Here is a 23,824-nt window from a genome sequence, read left to right on the forward strand (position 1 = left end):
ACCTCTTTGGTGCACCTTTGAGAATGGAACAGCCTACACCTATGAAATATAAATATAAGTTGTGTACTCACTAAACTCTCAGCAATGCCATACCCAACTTCAACCTGAAGTAACAGATCTAACTAGACAATTTGCATTTACCTGCGGAAAAATGCGTGGGAATGCTGACCGCTGAAATGTTTTGCAAAACACTGCTGAATGAAGAAGAATCAGCAGAAACAACTGAAGGATTAGTAGAAGATGAAGAAAAAGTAGAAGAGGAAATAGTAAAAGAATAGTAGTAGAAGAGTAGCAGTAGAAGTAGAAGAAGTAAAAGTAGTAAAAGCAGAAGAACAAGAAGTAGAAGAAGAAAAAGCAGTAAAAGCAGAAGAACAAGAAGTAAAAGTAATAAAAGCAGAAGAACAAGAAGTAAAAGTAATAAAAGCAGAAGAACAAGAAGTAGAAGAGGTAAAAGGAGTAGTAGAAGTGGTAGAGCAAGTAGAAGATACTGCATAAAGAGAGCTCAAATGCAGTCAGACAATGAGAAAAAGGGGAAAACGTCTCCCTATTGAGTGTTCATTTCAAGGGCTTAAATTAAGAGTTGGTGGCTAAATGATGATTTTGTGAGCAAGAGGACAAATGGCCGAACGCATTGATGTGATTTCCATGTCTGGGATCCAAGAAATGTGGGAACCACAGCGATCTAAATGCTGTTTACAGCATTCCCACTAATTAACATAAAATAACAAGAGAAACCTCTATAGTTGTACATTTTCAGTGACAGCTACAGATTCTAGTATTTATCTGCCTATAGTCATTTGCAAAGATGACGTTTTGACCTGTCGTAGGAGGGAAGAAGTATGTAATAATGAAGGCTGCATTTCACTGGGTATGAACCTATAAATACAGAAAAAGAATCAGCCATTGTTAATAAGATACGATAAAACTTTATTAATGTGTTAAGCGAGGGGATGGCTTTCTGCCATGACAAGTCAAAATGACAAGTATGGAAAGACGCCATAACACAGCAGAAGTTTTTCTTGGTAGTTCTGGTTGTTTGTGTGAGAAAGGGCTTGCATGTACAACATCAAGACCATCACAGGATAAGCTAAATGGAGTGTGTCAATAAAGGCTGGGTGTATGGTTAAAGATGCATATCAGGCCAAAATCAGGGCAGGCACTGTATTTCTAAAGTAGCAGATCACGGGCCAACTTTCAGGCACAGACAATGTTCAGAGGTGATGATTTCACTTTAAATTGCAGGGTGTCAACATGTTTATGAAACAGCATGTGCTTATTCCTATTTTGTGTTACATCATAAAACAGCAACACAACTTTAATGTCATTGTGAATAATTGAGATAATTAAATATTTTGTCAAATATATCCAATAATTCATTGATATCTACGTATTAAAATATGCCACTTTTTTGCATTTATTGAGAACAAAGCAATGCTGTAGGTGTTTGTCAGCAGGCCTATTAATCAAACCAATTGGTCCAACAAATCAATTATTGCAGTGACACTTTTGTGTGGTGAGTCGGCACAAAAAATAAGTTTGATCTTTAGCAGTCAGTTGAACTTGAGTCTTAAGACATCACAGAATGGTTTCCTTTGTTTATCTATTACAAAACAACATGGAAGAGCACACCTATGATTTTTTTCCCACTTTGCTGTGACACTACCTCGCAATGATTACCATAACAAAGTCAGGATACACTACTCTACACATTTGACTGTGTTATGATTGAATCCCTTTCAGGATCTAGAAGTATATTTAACATGCGTATGGGATTAATAGGCTGAACAAATACTTCTGCAACATAAAAGAATAATGACTGAGGAATGAGGAGTGCTTTGATTGAGGAAAGAGCTCAATCAACGCATCTGATACGAGAAAATACAAGTATTTATTATAAGTACACATTAAGGCTATAACTTAACATGAGGTCATGTAAACGCCAAAGAGATCCAGATCTATTGCAGAAAAATAATAATAAAACCAAGAGGCAGCAGCACGATATCACCTGTATGTCTTGGGTTGAACCACCAGGGGGCGCAAGCTGACAGTGTTTGAGTCTATACCATATTTACACATTATGGACATTTATCATCCAAGTTCATCTAGTTACTTTGTCTGTAACGATACAATGTAATCTCGTTTGATTAACCCAATAACCAAATAATGCGAAGGTACTCAGCAAGAACAAGTTAGTCTCGACTATATTGTGGATAATGCCAAGTTGAAGAGATGCCTGCTATGAGCTAGCAAACCCGCAGCATCAAACATCTTTGCAAAACATGAAACTCCGTCATTTAGACTAAGTTATCGCGACGTAACAGGTAAAAGCAAACAAAAAACGAAACATGGTATGTGAGATGGCTTACCGTATTTTAAGCTAGTTGCAGCAACACAGGGAACCCATGCTCAAACTTTGGGTCTGTGAAAGCCTCCCGCTGGTGCGCATGCGTCGTACTGTCACTGGTGTGCAGCGTGCCAGACGACTCGACAGCTGCAGCAGCGAGCTCGCGGCATGTGGAGAGCGGGGCTTTGGGGGGTTTGACTCCGTTTGACCAGCATCGATTTCAGCGAAGATTGTCGATAGTCGGGGGCAAGCCTTTAACACAGCGACGGCGTTAGGGTGACGGACGGCTCCCCATAGACTGCGAGGGAAAGAATGAGAATAGAGGATTTAGTTTCTGCTTCATTAGCACAACAGAAGAAGAAGAAGAAGTAGAAGACGGGAAATCAGCCAACAAGGTAAGCAGCGACAACGGTGTACTACTGCCACCACTACACTGTTTACTCTTTACACACTTCACTATTATTTACGATGGAAACTCATAAATGTATGTGCCAATAATAATAATAATAAATGTGTGGCCCTTTTATGTTTTTACAACTTGTCCAATCCACTAAAGAACAATAACGGAAGTAATTCATACTGGCTATCATGCGTGCTAGCATGTACTTGTGAGTTACTGAAATTTAAAAAAAAGGCTCTTTCGTCTGGGAACAGCTACGGCTTTTACCGTAAGAGGACATGGCCAGTTAACAAGATCCTCTGTGGTGAGGACAGTGAATACGCGCTTCTCTATGGGAATTTCTCATTTTGCATCACCCTTCATGGGCTTTCCAGTTGTTTATTGCACGTACAAAACCGGCTATAGGTTGACTATGAATGTGCCTGACGAAATCCGCCTCTGTTCATTTTCTGGTTATCCACTCCATCAAACACTACCTGCTTCCTGTTTGGCTGTAATGTCTCAATCTGTTTCACACTTTACATCCAGTTCCTCATTTGACTTCACGTTTACACATCAGGTATGATACCTATACAGGACATGTGTTCATGGGAGACAGATATTCTACCCTGTATAACCAAATAAAGAGATCACAGCCCAGCTTTTACAGAAGTAGGCCAGTCACTAGTCTATGTCATGTCATGCCATGCGTGGTCCCCTCTGGAAGGTTGACTGGGCATCTCACTGGTTCATACTGGGGTGGGGGGGGAGGTTGCAGATTCTGACAGATCTCCATCAGGATTTAGCTCTCGTCCTCCAGATGTCTGGTGGTCATTGTCTTACTGTTATCCCCCCTGCATGTGTTTTTTTTTTTTCAGTGTATGTAGCAGATGTGCGTGTTGTTAATCGAGCATTGCTATTTCCCTTCATTTTAATTACTTTGAGTGCAACATTGATGTTTGTAAAGGATGTTACAGGAAAGATTTGTTGTGTGAATCAGCCCTTTTTGTGCATTCAGAGTCATATACTTATTACTGACACTACTATATACTATCAGTTCATAAATTGTTGTGTTTTTATAACAGTTTTTTTGGCATATAGCTGAACATGCACACACTGTTATGTTAGGACAACATATGCAGTTTTTTTTTTTTTTTTAATTGTTGCTAGGTTCAGCCCTCTGTGTGTGTGTCACAGTGAGTTACACAGCGCTTGTGGTTGGAGGAGGAAGCAGCACGGAAAGGTGACAGCACTGATGTACTGTGTGTGTGTGTGTGTGTGTGTGTGTGTGCGTGTGTGTGTGTGTGTGTGTGTGTGTGTTAATAAGAAGTTTGTGAGAGCTCAAACAAGCCACCCCTCACTATTTATTTCTGTCAGTGTGTCCTCCTGCTCAGCTCTGTGGTCTTCTAATGGTCTAATGGTTATGATTTTCTGCTAAAAAAAATGTTTTTTCAGACTAAAAAGTGTCAATATTATGGTTTGACCTATTAGAAGTGTTGCTGTGATGGCCATTATCAGTTAGTGGACATTTTTGACATGGTATTATCTTGGAAAAGCTGATTCTAGCTGCATGGTATGACTTCAGGAAATGGGTGAAATTGGGTTTATCTCTAGAAATATTTCAGGTACTTGAATGTGCTTTTGACCTCTGATCAGCCTGCCTGTTAATTGGCCTCAGTGACTTAGTGTTTTTCATTTTTCTACTGTCAGTCACAATTGTCCATTTAAGTAGTCCATTTTGTTTCTGGATGAACTTGCACCAGCATGTCAAATATGAATTTGGTTGATTTGGTGATTTGGTCCATGTATAGTTATTCAAAAAGTCAATAAGCAGCAGCCTTGTTTGGTTGGATAATATTATTTCAGTGAAGAGGCATCAATAGCCTTTTTGTCTGCCTGAATGGCGGCTTTATGATAGATGTCAAAGGCCTACAAACGTACCAGTGTCACAAAACGCTCCAGATAGTGAAGCTGTTTGCATACTGTAGGAAAGACAGAGAGGCTTTGGCTCGGTTGTGTGACCCATGAAATGTCTTCGGTGTTGTCTTTTTAGATGGCTGTTTTGGGCAGTGGAGTCATCGGGTCACACACACAAGGGCATAGACAGGAGTCAATACTATGGTCTCACTCACATTCACACCTATGTGCTATTTTGAGTCTGCAGTTCAACAAACCCGTATTCATGCAGAGAAGACTGAGAAAAAACTCCTTTGCAGACAACACTACTTGAAAACTGGTCAGTGAAGTAAAACACATAACCTCACTCTTACATACTCAGACGGCCACAGAAACATCTGTGACTACCTGCGTAGTGAATCAGCATGAGGTGATGAGACACATGTTAGGTCTGTCGATCAATGTGAAATTAAACAAGAATCTTGATACTGTTTTTTTACAACAATTAAAATAAATTGACAAGAAAATACAACTCTGTCCTTGATTTTAGATTTTAAAATATGACAACTCTCTGCTCTTCTCTCTTTTATATCGTAGCCTGAGCGATTGATTAAGTAATCAATAAAACAATATTTTGGTTGATAATGAAAAAATCCTTAAATGAAAATGCTTAGTAGCAGCCCTTCTTGCCACAAATGATAATCGTAGCTGCATATTTTCATGTTGGCTCATTCCATTTGGGCTGTAGAGTCAGAGTGAGCTTCTGCCAAAAGCCAGTGTGAAATTTGCATGAGCTGAGTTTGTCTATAAATTAGCCAAATCGAATCCCCACGCTCTCTAATTAGTGAAATCGAGGTCACACTGTTGAGTGTTAAGATTGTCACACAGGTTGAAAACAGCTACGAGGCTGATGAGATGTGTTAGATCTTAGCTCTATGGGATAATAGCTTAAATATTTATCTGTCGTTCAGTAAATGTATAAAGACTAAAGTGGGCTATCTTGGAATTTCCCCTCTATTTTCTATATTCTATTATTTGCCTCTACTAGTTTGTGTCTTTTTTAGAAGGCCCTTCTATTTTGTTTGTGCTTCACATACTTAAAGTCTCTAGGATCCTGGTGAGATTAAAGTTTCCTCCAGCGAAAGGCTGTTCCACTTCCATCTTCCATAATCCCTGTTTCTAACGTCGTAATCATCGTTTGAACATGAAAACTATCAGAACCAAATCACCAGTTGAGTGGGCTTCATTACACTCTGCACCATTTCTTCATATCTTTTGACTGGAGCTCAGCTGACTTTGGTCCATGGTGCGGCTTTACTCAGTGGGTAACCGTCCTGTTAAGTGTTGTCATTTTTGAATTTCTTTTAAGTTTGTATTTTATTGTTTGTAGTCCAGTTCTGTGCTGTGGTGTCATGCAGGTTTTGCTATATTGCTTAGATAAGGTTCTTATGAGCTTGTCGTTGACTTTGGCTTTTGCATCTTGATGCACTGAAGAAAGTCACAGAGACAACTGTGGAGGTTATAAGGACATTTTTGAAGATTTTTGGATTAAAAAAAATGGAGTTAAAAATAACATGACAGTCAGCAGGAGGTTGCATAACTTCCCTAAACATTGTGTATTTCTCTTGTGCTTTTATAACCATGCATTATTGATGGTTTAACTCACATGACTCACATGTATGACTTTACAAAGCGTATCTAAAGTAATAGTGTTGGTTTATAATGGAACAGTACTTGTATCTAAAGTCTGATTTGTCTGACTTCTCTGTTAGTGTTTGACTTAATCTGTTCAAGGAAGAGCATCACTTTCTGAGAAAGTGGCTTTCTCAGCAGGGTCCTGTGGGTTTGTGTTTATGAATACTTTTCCCTTGACATTCCTGTCCTTCTCATACCACCCCTTTGAGAAAGTGCTGCCACTCTGGGAAACAAGTCTGGCCCTCTACTTCAGCACTGTGTGGTCATTGTTATATTTAGACCCCCTCCCTCCCCCCAGGTAACAAGGGAGGGAGAGTAAGGACCAGAGATGGTTCTCAGCCTTGGTCTGATGTAGGGTGAGGTGCTCGAGTGCCCCCTTCCTCAGGCTCCAGCTTGTTTTTTCCTTTGTTAAGATGGGGAAAGGTTACGTAGACTGGGATGGTGAGTGTTGTTGGTGAATCTGAGTTCTGATTGTTAAGCTTTGTCTTCTGAAAAACGATGAGGCTGGCTGACAGTGCCAAAACAGAGTGGAGTGGGACAGACAACCCCCTGGGGGACAATGAGTTATTCTGAGCCTTGTGCTTTTCCAGAGTTTCTTTCCTCTGGATTTTTCACCCCTGGGTCACATATTCTCTGTGTTGCTTCTATTTTATGTGCATAAACACCGAGACTATAGCTGTACAAAATAATAACAGGGAGACAGAGGAAAATGGCCAAGTTAGCTAAAAAGACAAGGACTTTCTTGTGAGGAAATCTTTGTTGATTGCCATCAAAGCTTCCCAGCAGGTTTCTTTCATGTGCCTAAGAATCATTATTTTCCTTTTTCTTAAGTTGATTTCCTTTCGTGTCTCAGTTGTAAGTTCAACACAGGCATGGCTCATGGGTAGACCGTAGATGAACTCAACACAAAGTTAGCAGTGCTTTGCTTTGTGTCAAAAATGTCTGTGTGTAAGTGTCCAGACAGAGGAACCAGGGGGGTAAGGGTAGACAATTGGCCATTGTCCTCTCATCGTCACACCTGCAAAACACATGTTGGGCAGCATTGGGCTTTGACATTTGCATCCTTGTTATTGTCTGGAGGGTGATGGTGTTGGAGTGTCTGGGTTTTATTTTCCTTACACACATCATGGCTTTGAGTGGTCATTACAAGTAACATGTTTAAAGATGGGAATCAAGATAAAGTCCACAGCTTACACCAGAGCCTTGATCCTACAGTTCTAGGTTCTCCAACTGGAGCAGCTTTACTGTAACGCTGAACTTCCATCTGAACTCCATACCAGCCTGCTTTGATTTCCTGTGGGGGGACTTTGTGATATTCTAAGACTCTGAGGGGATTCCCTTTTACTAATAAAGCAGTATTGTTAGAGAAGAACAAACGTTCTTTTAAGTTAGGCGAAAATTGCAGGAATTTGTAAGCCTTGAACAGGAGCTACTGTGTCAACTCTGTCTCTGTCTAACGTTAAAGCATCCTCACCATATAAACAGTAAATTGCAAAGACATCTAGAGATATTTCTAAAGAATTATCCTTTCAAATAACAAATCCTTTTCCAGAACTTGCACATTGGCTGATAATGTGCCACCAATCAGATTCCAGTACAATAAATACAAAATACAGGTACTTTTAGGCCTATACTGATAACTGTATGGCACATCTATAGAGCTTCCCTGCGAAACTGTGGATTTTCCATCAGAAAATTTTGTAGAAAACCTGACATTTTGCTATCTCTGCCAATCAAAATGATTGCACCCTACTTTTCTTCACTATTTCATGTGTTAAATGACCTGAAATTAATTCTTCTCAGCTGTTCCAAAGCAATGCAACAATGGGTTTATTAGGGCTTGTGGCAGCACAAAAATAAATCCACAGTTGCATCACAGCACAACTTGATGTGTTGGCTGGAATCTTTTACTGCTTAAAAAAATATTTTGGGTTAATCAAGTTGATTTCTTACAATGTAAATATGGGAACTCTTGTAGAGAGGTGCATCTGCAAATAATTGATCCTATTATCCTAATATCAAAAGCTTTTTAATAACGGCATTTGAACAATATAGAGAACTCAAATACAACATTTCTGATTTGTTTTCAAAGCATTCTGTCCCCTGCTAAAGATTTAGACACCACCTCCTATGTTGATCACAATATCTCTCTCACTCTCACTGTGTGCTATTTCTGCTATTTTGAGGCACAAGCTGGTTGCTTACATGCTCACTGTGTGTCTGACATCAATTAAAAAACGGAGCTCTGGAGCCATCTGGGGCTTGAGACTCTGTGGAAATTAGAGCCATGTGGTCGCTTGTTAGCCTCCTTCCTTTTCTGAGCTGGAATGATATGCTTGTTCCCCACAATCACTGTGAGCGTACATAATTTAGCTAATGTGATGACAGAGATGATAAGGGAAGTCTTTGCAGAATATTGCAGTGAATGAATTTGGCGAACACAAAGCAGTTATTGTTGTAATAATTACTTAAAATATTTGAAAACTCGGTTGATTTGACCAAAAGATACACAAAATGTAAGTAGAAAAATAAGTAGTTTTAGTGGTTGTTATTATCAATATCAGTATTGATTATTTTACGCTCTGAATTTAACCATTTTGGATGTTTTAAATTTTGAAAGAAAGAAAATGTTTATAGATCCACGTGTATTTTGTCACTTGCTATCGTAACTGTTTGGGTGGTTATTTGAGACCACCAGGTAGAAGTTAATCTGTGCAGGACAGAGGCTGGTTCATAATTCACACTGATAATATTTGGGTGTATGCTTAGTGTGGTTAACAAGGTTGAATGAGTCCATGGCCCCGAGCTTGTCTGAGCTCAGAGCCAGACCGTCCTTTGGCTGAACACGCAGCACTGACTAATCATTCGTTGGTAAAGAGAACCACACATCTGTCGTCTCCTTCTTTGTCACGCCATCAGTAGTTTGGAGTTTCAAGTGCCAGCTACAAAGATTCACTATGAAAAATCTAATTTCCAACCAAACAAGTGCCTCTGTTCTGTTGGTATAAACCCCCACACTCTGATTCAGCTTCAGGTTTTCAGCAAAGTGGGATGTCTGCCCACTGAAGCCCACAGACTGTAGTACATACACACAACCAATACACGCCCTTTATTTAACTAAAATTTAGTTTCCATGCTCCTATAGGAAGTAGACTGCTGCCAGACTCCTTATCTTGTGACTTTTCTCTTGCATAATCCTCTTTTTTTAATGAACAAATACAAGTTCAAATTCAGTAAGATGATGTCATTAGATTTGTGGATTTATCCATGAAAACTTTAAGAGCTTTTGGTTGGCCATTTCGGACCTCTGCATGTTGATATGATTCAGAATGCTGTGCAAGATTTCTGTGGTGACATAAGTGCTCTGAGAACTTAGATTTCCATGCTAGATGTCATTCAGGATGTGATGTCATCTAGGCTTAAAGTCTTGTATCCTGTTAGCACCCAGGTTTTAACGCTGTATTCAGTTTCTTCAGCTATCCTCTTTTCTAACCCACTGTTTACTCACCGTCTTAGCCCACCTACCACTGTGTCACCTCCCCTGCCTTACTCCACCTACACCTAAGAGAAGGAGGAACCGTTTAGTCTGCTACTAAATCACATTTTCCTACAGTTTCCATCTGTTTGACACCCTCATCCCACCACAATCAGCCCCCCACCAGTCACCATTTGAACTAGTGGCTGATCAAAGCACATTTCTTTTGACTAACTGCAACATGTAATGCCTTCGAGGAGGCCCTAAGTTCTGTTGGTGATTCACAAGCAAAATACCACTCCTGTGAAGTGACCACCTTGTGGTATTACTAAAGGTCTCTTTTGCTGACTAAATGCCAATTCTAGATGATTTAAGGTTGTGTCAGAAGGGGCTTTTCCCCTGTAAGGAGGACTCATGCTGTTGTCACACTCTTCAGCAGTTCTCATTGAACCTGTTATTGAAGGAGGGGCGGTCACTGGTTTCCTTTTCTTCCTGAAGCCAGCACAATACTATCAGCAAACTGGAGACTCAACACAGGAAATAAGCAGCTGGGACCTAAGGATGAAACATAACAGACCGTACACACCACATTACCTTATAGAGTACAGACAGTGATTTAAAACAGCTCCAAGTCTCCCACAAGCAGCTTGAAATAAAATCATCCTTATTTTAGTCATATAGCATCATACTTACTGTAAGGGTTGAGAGCCTTGAAGCCTTTAAGTTAGTCATCGTGTTTTGCTCACTGCTGCTTAGAATTAAAGCCAGACACAGAAAACACTGGTAGGTTATTTTATCTTATCGCTTCAGTACCTTCGCAGTACCTTTATGTCCTTCTATATACAGTATTTCAGTAATGAACACTATACAGTTGATAGTTGGGTAACTATAATTAGCTTTTAAACAAAGATAAAGTCTTTAAAAATGCACAGTGTTTGTCAACAAATTGTATTATAAGTATTTCGTTTAAAGTGCCATTACAACAGATTTTCTGATTGACATAATTACATCAGTCTGTACTTGAGGGCCCACAGAATGAGCTATTTTCACCTTATATACATTATATTTCAAGTGTTATACATTTTATTAAATGTTTGCATACTGCTTATTAAATCTCAAAATGGGGATTTAACAAAAGAGTTGTGATATACAATAGACAAATAAAAGCTTTTGGCACTATTTTTCACGTCCATTCAGCAGAAATAAGTGTCTGTCTTTCAGATATTATTTTAAACATTTTCTTTCCTTGAGATAACAACATACAGAAAGTTCCACATCAGCTTTAAGCTTAATTCTTCTATAAACTTACTGACCCCGTACATTTAGATTCAGCCTCTGTAAAATGTACATGCAGTCTTTTCTCCCCCAGGTTATATGATGAAGGCAAGGTCACAGCAATGTCAATAGCACCACAACACAGACTGCCTACTCAGCTCAGCTGTTAAGAAAAATATGCTGACACCTCGAATAACCTCACATAACTTGAGCTGAGATAGGCGAGAACAGGAGAAAATGTAAAAAGGAAAGCATAGAGCAGCAGAGCCCATTTGTTCAGTGTTCTGGTTTCACTGACCACCTGTTAACCAAGAGACTCAGCTGTTGTTTTAATGGAGAGAACTGGATGCAGAGGTTTAAGAGGTTGGTTTGTATTGTTTAGGGACCTATTAAAAAGGTAACAACAAATAAATGCTCATAATTATGCCCAGTTTCCTACCACCTTATCTGTAGTTGTGCCCAGTGTTCTGGCAGTATGGCTTTAAGACTAAATATGTCTTACCCAGCAGAAGGCATGAGAGTCTGTGGGGAAACCTTAAAGGGTCTTTGTATGTGGTGGCAGGTGCTAACACACCTGCTGCAGGGCATGCAAGACATGCATACCGCCCGAGACCTCAGCTGGCTGAAAATGCTGTCAGTCATCAGTGAGAGTATTCCCCACTGCCTACAAGTTACTGTAACAGGCTCACTGAGAGGTTTTCCTGTAATTGTTTTGCTCACAAAAACAACAAGATGCCAATATGCTTGTTCCAGTATTTCTTTAATGTGGTAGCTAAATCCACAAAGTTAAACCATTAAAGTTTCTGACAGCATTCAAGCCTGAGTCATAATTTTCCACCTTGTCACTAATAATAAACAAGTCCCCTAAAATAATGCGTCAATGCCTTTAGAACTTTTAAAAGGTGTGACTGGTTTTGTATGTTTCTTTTATGTCTTATCGTCTACAGATGCCATGCCTGGCATAACTGGCATATTCTTAACATCCAGCCATCATTCTAAGATGCTGATCTGGTGTACGAAAGCCTAAGCTGCTATCTCTCTTGAGATGGTTGAGCCCTGACAACTGCTCAGCAGTCAAACCTGCCAGAGTACATCAGCCTAGGAAGGATTGAGGCAGGCTCAGAGGGGCAAAGGGGGTCAAGTAGGGGTCATACAGAGAAGAAGAAGGGAGGGCTGAGATACAGGAGCATGGGACTTGTGTTTACAGCAACCTCAAGTTGCCTGGCTGTACTCACGGTCTAAGGCAAGTCACAAATAAATCATCATTTTAAACATTACTTTTTCTTTTGGTATGTTGTAAAGCACTGCTTACTTATATACGTTATTGGTGAAATAACATGAATAAAGACTAAACAATGAGAAAGAACAAAACAGAATGTAATAGAAGCTAAAGAGAGAGTGACAATTGACAGAATACAAACAGTGACATATTATGTATGGGTGATGTAGGAAAAGTTGGGGGTAGAGATATTTGGAATAACTGCACAGAAAGAGGAAAAGAGATGATGAAGAGTAATTAGATTGAATCAATTGAAAATGAAGTAAGACATATTGATTACCAGTATAAGTGTGTTTTGTGTGTGTGTTCTGGAGGTAAAGATATTTGTAACATCACCCTTATTTAGGTAATTCTACAATCACTAGTTGAACATAGCATAGATATGTTATTAGTTTTACTATTGTTGTCAAAATAAACAAGTAATGGTTAGTATAGCACTAATTATAACTTCACACTCATCTGTAAAATTGTGCTGTAGTCTTATGGCGCCAACCATCTTGTCAGCTGTGCGTCTGGGTACTCTAGCAGGAAGTTGGTGACGATGTTGTGGCTTCTGTCTTCACAATCTGGAGCATAATCTGGTTTTGAGTTTATAGTAAGTTAGGAAGAAATCATTCATATGAAGCTGGTTGGTTAAAAGGAGCTAGCGCATGCTGTATGGTCTCACGGTCTCACTGTGGCCTGCAGATACCTCCCGTTATTATAGTCCACATAATGAACATTTCTCAAACAAGTTTGTCCCCACCCCTTGAAAGAACACAGGAGCATGCGTTGGGTCTTGAGAAGCGCAATGAAATCCTTCCTAGTTGGACCTGTTCTGTAGTTGACCTGTACTCTCAACTGGTCAGATCATAGGCTGTTTTTAATCAAGAGTAAAAATTGACCTTATATCAGTTCAGCGTGAAAATACTCTGTCAGTATCCATCCTTCTTGTTTTATCAAACACTAAAATTGAGCTACTGTTGTCAGTGGAATTGTATTAAAATAAAATACAAGTTTATTTTGCCAATTAACAGCCAGAAATGATCATATCAAATGTTAATACCCTCTCCACACTAATCACAGAAGCCACTCACTGATAGTAAATAAACAAGGCTGATAATATATAACAATAATAATAACATTTAGTTTGCTTTCTTCCAGATTTTGACATGAAGAAAGACATAGACACTTTGATAGCAGAGGAACGTGCTGAAATCATCTCTAAATATGACAAGGTAAGTGTGTGCACAGGAATGTTGTCAACTGACAATAACAATAGTCAGGATATTTATGATAAACAAGCATAATGCAGTTAATGGACTAATTATCATGGTTCAATTAGAGGAAAAGTCAGTTTAGCATTCCCTTCTTTACTGATCAGCATTGATCCTGGACAGATTTCAACCACTGCCACAGACAGCGAACCATAGTTCATTAAAGTAAAGGGAAGTTAAGGTGCAACTTCCCTTTAAGGTCTCATATAGAGAGGCCCTGAGTGTTGCCTGCAGTGTGGGAGCTCAGAACAGATTCACTCCCTGCAGGCAGTGACAATGGGTTTACTAGGAATAATCAATTCATTACAGGGGGACTGAACGTTGTTGTTTAGTTCACAAATTAAGATTGAGTCATTTTCAAGGGACCCATTAGGAGTAGGAAAACAAGAGTACTGCACGGGAAGGAGAGGAGGGTTACATTGGAAATGTTGGTCTGTTTGCTGAAGATCAAACTCCTTACACCATCGGTACAATGATTTGTACTCTAAATTAGAACCTAAGGTACTCATTTATTTTGTATTTTCTGTCCATAGATTGTTTGCAGCTCACACAGACACCATCATAACTCATTATTAACCGTTTAATTTGTTGGTGTTTCAGGGCAGGCACCAGGGTGTCAACATCGACCCATGGGAGGATGCTGACTACAGCATCTATAAGGTTACTGACCGCTTCGGCTTCCTGCAGTAAGTTACCCGCCTTAAGCTCTGACCTCCCTGTAGTGGATTGAATTCTAGGAATACACCTTAACATATTTGTGGACTATTTCTTCACTACTTCCTCTCTCTCTGTTTCTCTCTCTCACCATGTGATGGTGTCTTGTTTCAGTGCTAAATATAGATCATTACATCAGTTTCCCTTTATCTAATACTTTTGTCTTCATTGCTCCTCCAGTGAGAAAGAGCTGCCAACACCCAGTGCGCTTGAAGAGAAGGTATCCAATTATAACCCATGTAGCAAATCCAAATACTGACCTTGACTGGATTTTTTTACTCCTTTTACCACAGACAGTGTACATTTATATATTTTTAAATATATTTTTTCCTCACCTTAGCAAAAGATGCTGGAGGTGGAGCGAGTTGAGAAATGGCTAAAGATGGTAAAGAACTGGGACAAGTACAAGAACAGTGAGAAGGTGTGTAAAAATGTCCTGATGGCACTCAAAACATCAAATCACTGTCTCAATTTAGCCTTAGCTTCACCCATATTTTACTAAACAACGTTATGTATTGCTTCCGTTTCTGTTTTCCATTCCCTTTTTAACCACAGCTTACTCCCTTTTCTCCCCCTCCTCTCTGGTCTAGACAGTTGAATCAAGTTCTTAAGCCCATGTGAGGAGTCCTTGTCATTCAGCTACAAACCATAAAGAGGCATAAATGACCCTCTGCCTCTTTTGGTTGTTGTGGTGAAGACTGTCTCATTCTGTTAAGAGTGTCTTTATTTATGTTTGTTCACATGTGTTTCAGTTGGTGAAGCGTGTGTATAAAGGTATCCCTCTGCAACTTAGAGGCCAGGCCTGGGCCTTGCTCTTGGACATAGAGAAAGTCAAAAAAGAAAATGAAGGCAAATATGAGGTATGAATCTTTACATTTAATGACCACTCCTCTAAAGTGATGATCCTGTGAAAGGGTTAATTCTCACTGACTTATCTTATGACACATCCCCCCTTTCTTATCCTCCAGAAAATGAAGCAGCAGGCTCGAACCTTCTCCACTGAGATCAAACAGATTGACCTGGATGTCAACAGAACCTTCAGGAACCACATCATGTTCATGGACCGCTTTGGAGTCAAGTGAGTGGGCGTATATACAAACATAAATGATTCTGGTTAAAGGTTTAATATGTGATTTTTCACACTTAAAAATAATAGAAATCAAGTATATCCTCTGAAAATAACTCTGTGAGTCATGACTGTCTACAATGGGTGTAACACCCGAGTCCCACTGTCTGTGATGTTTTCCGAGCTTTCCTAGCCATAGCTTCACTTTGTTTACATCGCCGAGACGACCGGCCGGCTCCTCCCCTCACATATAAAAGTTGTTTAATTGAGGGACTAGAGAAAAGAAGAATTACATACTGTACTCACTGCTTAATTGAATGTCACGTAAGTGTTTCTAGATCACGGACATTTCGGGTAAATTTACATGCAGTGTGAAGATACGAGCATAATAAAAATCGCTAGCATTAGCATGCTAACACAACAATGCAGCGCGAGTTGTTTTGGCTTCATGCTGGTGCTCAAGAGTGACATCTGCTGGATCAAAAAAATTGCATATCAAGCCTTTAAGGATGTCACTATAGTAATCATCCTAGCAACAACCCTCTGATGTTACTAATCACTCCCGACCTTTAGCCTGTAAAATAAGTGACACAGATTTGTAAGCTTCCACAACAACATTTCTATCACTTTGCATGTGCTATGGATGTCTCCTAAATTCATGTTTTCGTTTTCTTTGTCACCTCTCATGTTAAGTTTTGCCCTCACTAAAGGGTGTGACCTCCAGCTTAAACCTTGAGGCAGCCACACACACACACACACACACACACACACACACTAAAGACTAAAGACTAAAGACTAAAGCGGTGGTTTCCTCCTCTTCTCTCTGTGTTTTATTAGCCTTCCTGTCAGTGCACGAAGCCCCACAGGAAATGGCATTCATACACAAATGTGCAACCACATGAGTGCACAAAATATCACTGCCACCAATGTTGGTCTTTTACTCTTATATATGACATTAGAAAATGAATTAAATATACCTCCAGTTAGTTTAAGAACAACTGTGAATCTGACACTGAAAGGTTTGTACTTGTCAGTTTAACTGTGAGTGCTCTTCTCTCACTCTTTGTAACGTACTTCCCCTTCGATTCAAAGCCACTGAGTCCAAACACACCAAAACACCACTCCATCCTGCTTGGCTGCCCACTCCTTCCCTGCAAGTCAGCAGCTGTCTCACTGACACCGACACACTGACAGCTATTTAAAGCTCCTTTCCTGCCTCTGTCACTGTATGAGACACATATTTACTATGGAGGCCTGGAGGGGAGACATCCTCTCCTGTCTACATTATGTTTGTTACTGCCCCTGCTACAGTAACACATGCACTCTCAAACACACACAAAAGATCCCTTGTGTTCATTAACTGAAACAGTTGACTCTAGTCAGCTGTGTAGCACACAACCCTGTGGTCAAAGAAGCTGCATACTCGGTGTCACTCAAGCACTAATAGATCACAGAAGTCCTTTCACACACACTCCCTTTGTGTATACTTACAAGCTAAGCTAGAAGAAGAGGGACTGTACTAAACATACGAATAAAGATTTGTTAAAAAAAAAAAAGAAAAATCCAGATGGTAGGTAGAAGTGATAATTTTTCAGCTTCTCCAGAAATGTTTGCAGCTGTTTTGAGTTCATTGGTGGAGATTGATGAAGGGAATTTAAGAATGAGATCATTTAGAAACCATTACTCATAGCCTGACACACTGTCCTAGCTTGCTTGATTGTTGCTAAGGAACCACATCTCTGTTGTAACTGGTGGTTTCTTTTTTTTATTTTCCAGACAACAGGCGCTGTTTCACGTCTTAGCATCCTACTCTGTGTACAACACGGTAAGTTTGTTTTTTTGTGTTATCAAAAGGTGTGTTCATATAAAATGGAGGAGTCATTACAAAAAAAACTGCACTTTAGTGGCGCAACAGCTGAAAGTCAATCAAGTGCTTTAGACCCATCTGTTGACAGCCTTGTTTAGAGCCTTTTATTTGAGAGTTTGGTTCTGCCTGAATGTACAGCAACACTATCACAATCCAAACACCAGTAAAGCTACATCCATACTCAGCTCTCAAACAGTTAGACCAAGTTTACTCTTGATGCATCATGTTTGTTAAAAGAGAAAAAAATCGTCTTGGTTTAAGATACACTGCTGGAAACACTTTTCATGAAAGCCCAAACCAGAAAAGTTCATCCTTTTTATTGTAAATGTTTTGGGCTTTTTTTTGGTTACGTTTTCAAAGTGCATTACTGAATGCTGATGTAATATATACTGATGATTCCTTGCATCTACTCTTAAGTGCTTATCACCCCCTCTTTACCTTCTCCTGCATAAGCAAAGTTTCTTTCCTTCAAGTAAAATCCTGCTTTTACAACAAGCAGCGATTTTATGTCAACACACAGTCATTGGTATACAGTGAATGCATTGTATGTAGTTTGAATCTTGACCTGGATATAAATCTGTATTGATTAATTCTTGTAAAGGCCCAGTTGGCTGCTGTCTGATAGGGTTTAAAAAATGTTTGGATCCAAATCTGGTCTCATGTACAGCGCATTACATCTCCCCACACACAAACTCAGTCCAAGTCTGTTTTTTTCTGATTAAGCTCAGTAGTCATTTCTGCGTGTTAGAGGTGCCAGAGCCAGAGGAAATGGGCATGTGCTGTTCCCTTTTCCCTCTCCACACACAGCTCTGAAGAAAGTGGGTCAGTAGATGAGACTGTGAGAGAAACAGGGAGGGGGGCGGGGATGAGGGGTTGTTTGTCCTTTTGCCTATGTGATGGCAGAGAAGAATGTGGAGAATGTGTAGTTTAACCTCAGTGTTGCCCTGGTAATGTTTACTGTATTTCCTTTAAAGGATACTAATGAGTATCCATTTGTAACGGGGCAATAAATCTGCCTTAATATGGACAAATATCAAGTGTGTGTCCGGTTTAGTGTATCTGTGCTTGCCAAGGGCGATGTGTTTAGTGTAAATCATTGAATCATGGTGGAGTCAAATTGGCAGCTGTACAAGTTGAAGACAGGACAAGCCTGTGAATGAATTTTAAACTGCAGTAAATATTTGAACGTCTTTTGGTCAAAGTGTTTATAATACTGTAGCTGCATGTACTGTAGGTGTATGTGTGTGGTTTTACTGCTCATGAGGAGCTGCACAGTCTGCCTTCAGACCACATCAGACATTCAGGTGCTCTCCTCACTTCACTTCCCAGCCTGTGTGCATGTGTATGTGTGCGTGTATGTGCTCTATTAAATAATGAATATTTCCTCTCATTTGCCCATTCTGTTTAATTGAACCTGTCTCTTCTGCGGTGGTCCCCCAGGAGGTGAGCTACTGCCAGGGGATGAGTCAGATCGCTGCCATCCTGCTCATGTACCTGAATGAGGAAGAGGCCTTCTGGGCTCTGTCCCAGCTCCTTACCAACAGCAAGCATGCCATGCACGGTGAGAAGAGAGATTGACAGAAAGATTCAATAAAAACAGATCTTATTAATGTTCAGACCTATCACATACAACTGTTCTTAGTATACAAATATTATGCACATACACAGAAAACACAGGGCTACTCTTTTTAAAAAAAAATTCAAACCAGAATGAATTGAAACTTTCCAAACACATTTTTTATAACTTTGCCAGAATATTTGCCCCACATGAAAGGCCTACAGAATTTGGTACCACAGTTAAAAGATCTTCTCATCTTCTCTCAGTGCTTTTTATCAAATCTTTTAAGAGGACAAATGCCCTTCATTTCAAATCTATGCCTCTACTAGCATTGCAAATCATTTATTGTATGCTTTTTAAATATTTTCTAGGGTTCTTCATCCCAGGATTTCCAAAGTTGCATCGTTTCCAGGCCCAACACGAGCGCATCCTCTCCAAAATGCTGCCAAAGCTGAAGAAACACATGGTGAGTTTAAATTCAACTGTATGCCTGATTGCTTTATTGTCCATCGTGGAGACATGATGGAGCTAATTGATTGCAGACATGATCATGAGATCCATTTAGACCATCAATTATTATTTGTAATTAATGTTGCAAAAAAAAAAAACACATGTTCAGGAGGTTACTGCATATCACAGAGTCATAGAGCCTCATTGACGAGGAGATTTATAGTTCAGAATATGATCAAGATCTATCCATTCTTACCCCTCAGGACAAGGAGCAGATGACAACAGGGATTTACACCACCAAATGGTTTCTGCAGTGCTTCATTGACAGAGTGAGTGTTTGGATATCTGCACGAAATGATCCATTGGCACATCTTCTTTGTTTACATCTTGTCCCAGGTGTAACACTCATTAATCAGCATATCACAGTGCATTCCCTTGCTCTTGACTTTAGAATATTGTGCCACATCGCATGTTGTTTAATTGTTTTTAATGCTTCTATGTGTCTTACGTAACAGACCCCTTTCACCCTCACCCTGCGTTTATGGGATATCTACATAATGGAGGGAGAGAAGATGCTAAATGCCATGGCTTATACAATATTCAAGTTACACAAAAGTGAGTATGACGCTGATTAACATTGTCTTCTGTGCCTTTATGTGATAAAATAAGTCAAACAAGCATCAGTATGCCCAGATACAGCAATGACTGCTGGTGCTTTACCAACTAGTGTAACTGTGTGGAAACATCGCACGCCGCTTCTCGCTTGGCTGACTCCTAACTGCATGGCTTACATAATGCAAGTGGCCGGTTGCTGTGGAGAAGAATCGAAAGCTGTATTTCTATTGGATGCTTGCTTGCTTGCTCGCTCAACATTGTTGAATTCCTTCAAAGCAACTCTTTGTGACGGACTGCTTCTCTGTTGGTATCTTGAAATTAGACATATGTTACACTGCTGTCACTACAAGTGTCATTGTCAAGCATGCATCACAGTATTACAGAGGTTTCACAACATGTAAGTTCAGGAGGTTTGCATTACCCATTCTGTGAGCTAATTTGCCTCTGTTTTGTGTCTGGTTTGTTGTCCAATCAGAGCGCTTGCAGAGGCTCCAGTTAGAGGACCTGAGGGAGTTCCTTCAGGAGCAGCTGGCTGTTTCTTTCTTCCTGCCTGACGACGTGGTGGTTGAACAGTTACAGGCCTCTATGTCTGAACTACGAAGTAAAAAGCTGGACCAACCTCCACCAGGTGCAGTTCTACCCTTTATCCTTCTTTTTCCTTTTTTCAGTGTAAAGCTTGATTCACTTTGTATGATACATCTATACAAAGTTCACCTTATAAGGAAATACACACAAGAAATTGTTCTCTCTATTGACATACTCCCTGTTTTTTAACCCCCTTGAAGCCAAATCAGAGGAGCTGCCAAAGAAACCTCTGGGTCAAGAGAGACCAGTTGTCCTTCAGCCTGTACAACCTGATTCTCCTCTGGAGGTCAAAATCAATCTGCAGGCTGACAGCCAACCCAATACAGAGATGCAGCAAAGAGACAGCACTGCCCTTAACCAGACGCCTTCTCCTCCCAAACCACAGAACTCTGCAACACTTCCTTTGCCTTCACCTGAAGAAGTTGTAGTCCACACTCATGATACGCCTTCTCCTGTGAGACCTTGTAGAGCTCCTCCATTACCTCCAAAAGTGGACAAACCCTGTGCTCAGGTTGGGTTGAACAGAGATGTAAAAGAATCTATTCCGAAGATTAGCCAGGCAGAAGATGGGGGTAAACAGGAAAGCCAGCCTGAAGAACCAGACACCCTGGACAGGTCTGTGGATTGGCCTCCCCCCTATGAACCCCCTGATATGGCAGCTCTCGCCATGCAGTCTGAAGAGGAGATCATGGACCTTCCAGATTTGCCCCCACCTCCTTTCTTATACCCTGAGGAGGTTGACCCAAGCGTCCCAGAGACCCAGCACCACTCTCCATCCACCCTCTCGTCCTTACCTCACGTCCCTAAAATGAAGCCACCTCCAAAACCATGCCTAAAACCGCCCACGTCTCTGGACCTAACACAGAAAAAACCTCCTCCTTTTAAGCCTTCCCCTCCCCGTGCCTTCACGACATCCTCCTCCTCATCTCCCAGAATTCTTCCCCCAAAGCCAACCAAGTTCCCTGTGTCTCTCTGCGTCCCAGTGTCTGCAGGAGATCGGCGGCCCTCGAACACCTCGCAGTATGACAACCTCTCTGAGGCAGACGATGACGACCGCTACCTTGAGAGAATGCTAGGGTCCACGCCTGAGGAAATGCCCAGCATGCATTGCGAGCCCCCACATAACATCGACAAAGACTATGACCCTGCTCGGTACCCTCTGCCACCGCCACCCGTGTTCATTCCTCCCTCGCCTTCTTCTCTTCCTCCCTCGCTGTGCGCTCTACCAAGTTTGCCTCAGGAGCCAGAGTATGAAGGAAACAACAGCTGGGTGGAGGACTCCATCATCCCCCCTCCGCCGCCTGGTTTTGCTGACAGACTCACTGCCTTTCAGTGTAATGCTGTCAGCTGTACAGACACACACAGAGCCGCCTCGCCTGGTTACTCTAAGTCTTTCTCCAGGGGCCCCAGGGACCATTCTGCTTTCCCAGCACCACTGTTGTACACCGGGTCTCCCCCCGGCCTCTCCAGACCCTCAGGACAGTCAGCAGTGGGGGTGCCCCTGGTCAGATCCAGTCCAGACTTTTGCAGGATGCCTCCTGGGGGACAGCAACTGCCCAAATCAGTGACCTTTTGAAATTTCCACATTTTATTGAAGTGTTACTGATTTTGCTAACATGATTCAGACTCTATTAGAGCTTGATTAGTTTTCGAAGCCATGGGAGAGATGAAAGGCCAGTATCTATTCAGTGTGTCAAAGGTTTGTGCGCGTGTTGGTGTGTTGTGTGGAAGTCCTTTTTTTCACTGATACAGTATGTACAGATATCTGTGACATGCACCTTTGTAACAAGGGCAGTTCATTTTTCTAAATGTCCAACTTGTATTTAAAACTGTGTTACTGTTGGCTGCACACACAAAAAAAGTGACCGTGAAAATATTTGGCTTTCAATTAGTTTGATGGTAATGAGAGAATCTACATAGAACTAGTTGATCTAATTTCAGCTGTATTTCTCACCATTACTTCATCTCCTGTTTGTTAAAAAAAGAAAGTGTCTTAACCTGACCGCAGTGCACTGAGTATAGCAACTCTTAACAAAAGGGCTTTGAGGCTGCAGAGTTACAGTCATCTTTGTTAACGCACCCAAAGTCCTTATTTATACTGTGAGCTGGCTCACAACTTAATAGCAGCTGTTACTATAACACGGCTTCTTTACTGTTTCTTCATGTCAATACTTGATTACAATGGACCACTTAACCAGGCTGCACCACAGCAGTTTGCATGCAAGTTTGTAACAACCAGCGATAGGGAAATACATGGTGCAGCTTGTCTCTGGTGTAAATACTGAGGATAGTTTCATATGAAGCCTGCTCAGGTTTTTTTTCCCCACCCAGGTAGCAGTGGGTACTCTGTGGCTATTCACCTGCTTTGTTGTGTTTTAAACTGAGCGTTTGGGATGCTGTCATTTAAACAAATGGGTTTAGTGTTATATCTGTTTGTCAGACACTTCACAGCAATAATGTTCTTTTCATGTATATACATGCATGCATCAAGACTTAATAAAGTTGAAGTATACGACTTAACGAGAGGAATGCAACATACTATCACCTCAGAGCGAGTTACAGTAAAAATCCTTGTTGCAATATTGATGGTATGTAGCTCCACCTAGTGGTCAGAGGTTTTACAGCTGGACGGTAAAAGGCTTTAAGCTCTAAAATGTCCAGACATGAGGAGGACTTTTAAGATGCTCGAGCAGAAAATTTCTATTTATGAATGTGCAAACCATAATTTATATTCAATACACAACACAGGGCACAGTGAGCTTGAGTTTAGAATACATATTACACTGTTTTTATCCATGCACAAATCGGGGAGAGTTGCAAATAAGTCAAAGTTAAGTTCATTCAGCAGTGTTTTAGAGCCATGTGGTGACAGTGGTGTCAGAGCAAAAGTTATTAAGAAATGGAAGTTGAGCCATAATATACTGTTAAAGGACCTAATAGATAAAAATTAAAAAAGGGTTTATATTGTTGTTTCATACAGTTATATTATATGCTATGTTTAAGCATCAGTTATGTTTTGTTTATTTTTTACATTGAACTTTGTCATTGCCAAACGGTATTAAACTCTTTAAGTATTCAGCTGTTTTCTAATGGAGTTCCAGGTTACAACGTCATGTGTCAACGTGTGTTCATAAACTTTGGTCGCTGCTGTGATTTCTATCCCAAGAGCTAGAATCTTGGACCGCACAAAAGTATGTTCAGCTAGCTGGAGAATCTTTTTGTAAGTCATGTGACCTGACCACTGTTTGTGCATCATCACTGCTCCTTTTTCTGGACCAACTGAACATCTGTGATGCTGGAGCTCAGACCAAAGCTGATGTACATTACTGTAACCGCTTGTTGGGAGTTTTATAAAGAGTTGAACCTTTGC

The 23,824-nt window shown here is 40.6% G+C and overlaps 1 protein-coding gene and 1 long non-coding RNA gene across 3 annotated transcripts in view; one reads left to right on the forward strand and one right to left on the reverse strand.

Annotated features, from left to right (window-relative positions):
• The window catches only part of LOC132973218 (uncharacterized), a 360,126-nt gene that overhangs the window by 93,123 nt on the left and 243,179 nt on the right, over window positions 1-23,824 (reverse strand). The gene's annotated exons all lie outside the window — the stretch shown is intronic.
• Window positions 2,393-23,821, forward strand: si:dkeyp-19e1.3 (USP6 N-terminal-like protein). Its single transcript, XM_061036535.1, has 14 exons — window positions 2,393-2,739; window positions 13,487-13,560; window positions 14,200-14,285; window positions 14,494-14,533; window positions 14,654-14,734; window positions 15,066-15,173; window positions 15,282-15,391; window positions 17,156-17,204; window positions 18,687-18,807; window positions 19,176-19,270; window positions 19,518-19,583; window positions 19,770-19,869; window positions 20,345-20,497; window positions 20,655-23,821. The coding sequence occupies exons 2-14, from the start codon at window positions 13,495-13,497 to the stop codon at window positions 22,028-22,030; spliced, it is 2,451 nt and encodes an 816-aa protein (XP_060892518.1). The 5' UTR covers window positions 2,393-2,739; window positions 13,487-13,494; the 3' UTR covers window positions 22,031-23,821.

This window comes from Labrus mixtus, chromosome 4, assembly GCF_963584025.1.
Source record: "Labrus mixtus chromosome 4, fLabMix1.1, whole genome shotgun sequence".
Taxonomy (NCBI): Eukaryota; Metazoa; Chordata; class Actinopteri; order Labriformes; family Labridae; genus Labrus; species Labrus mixtus.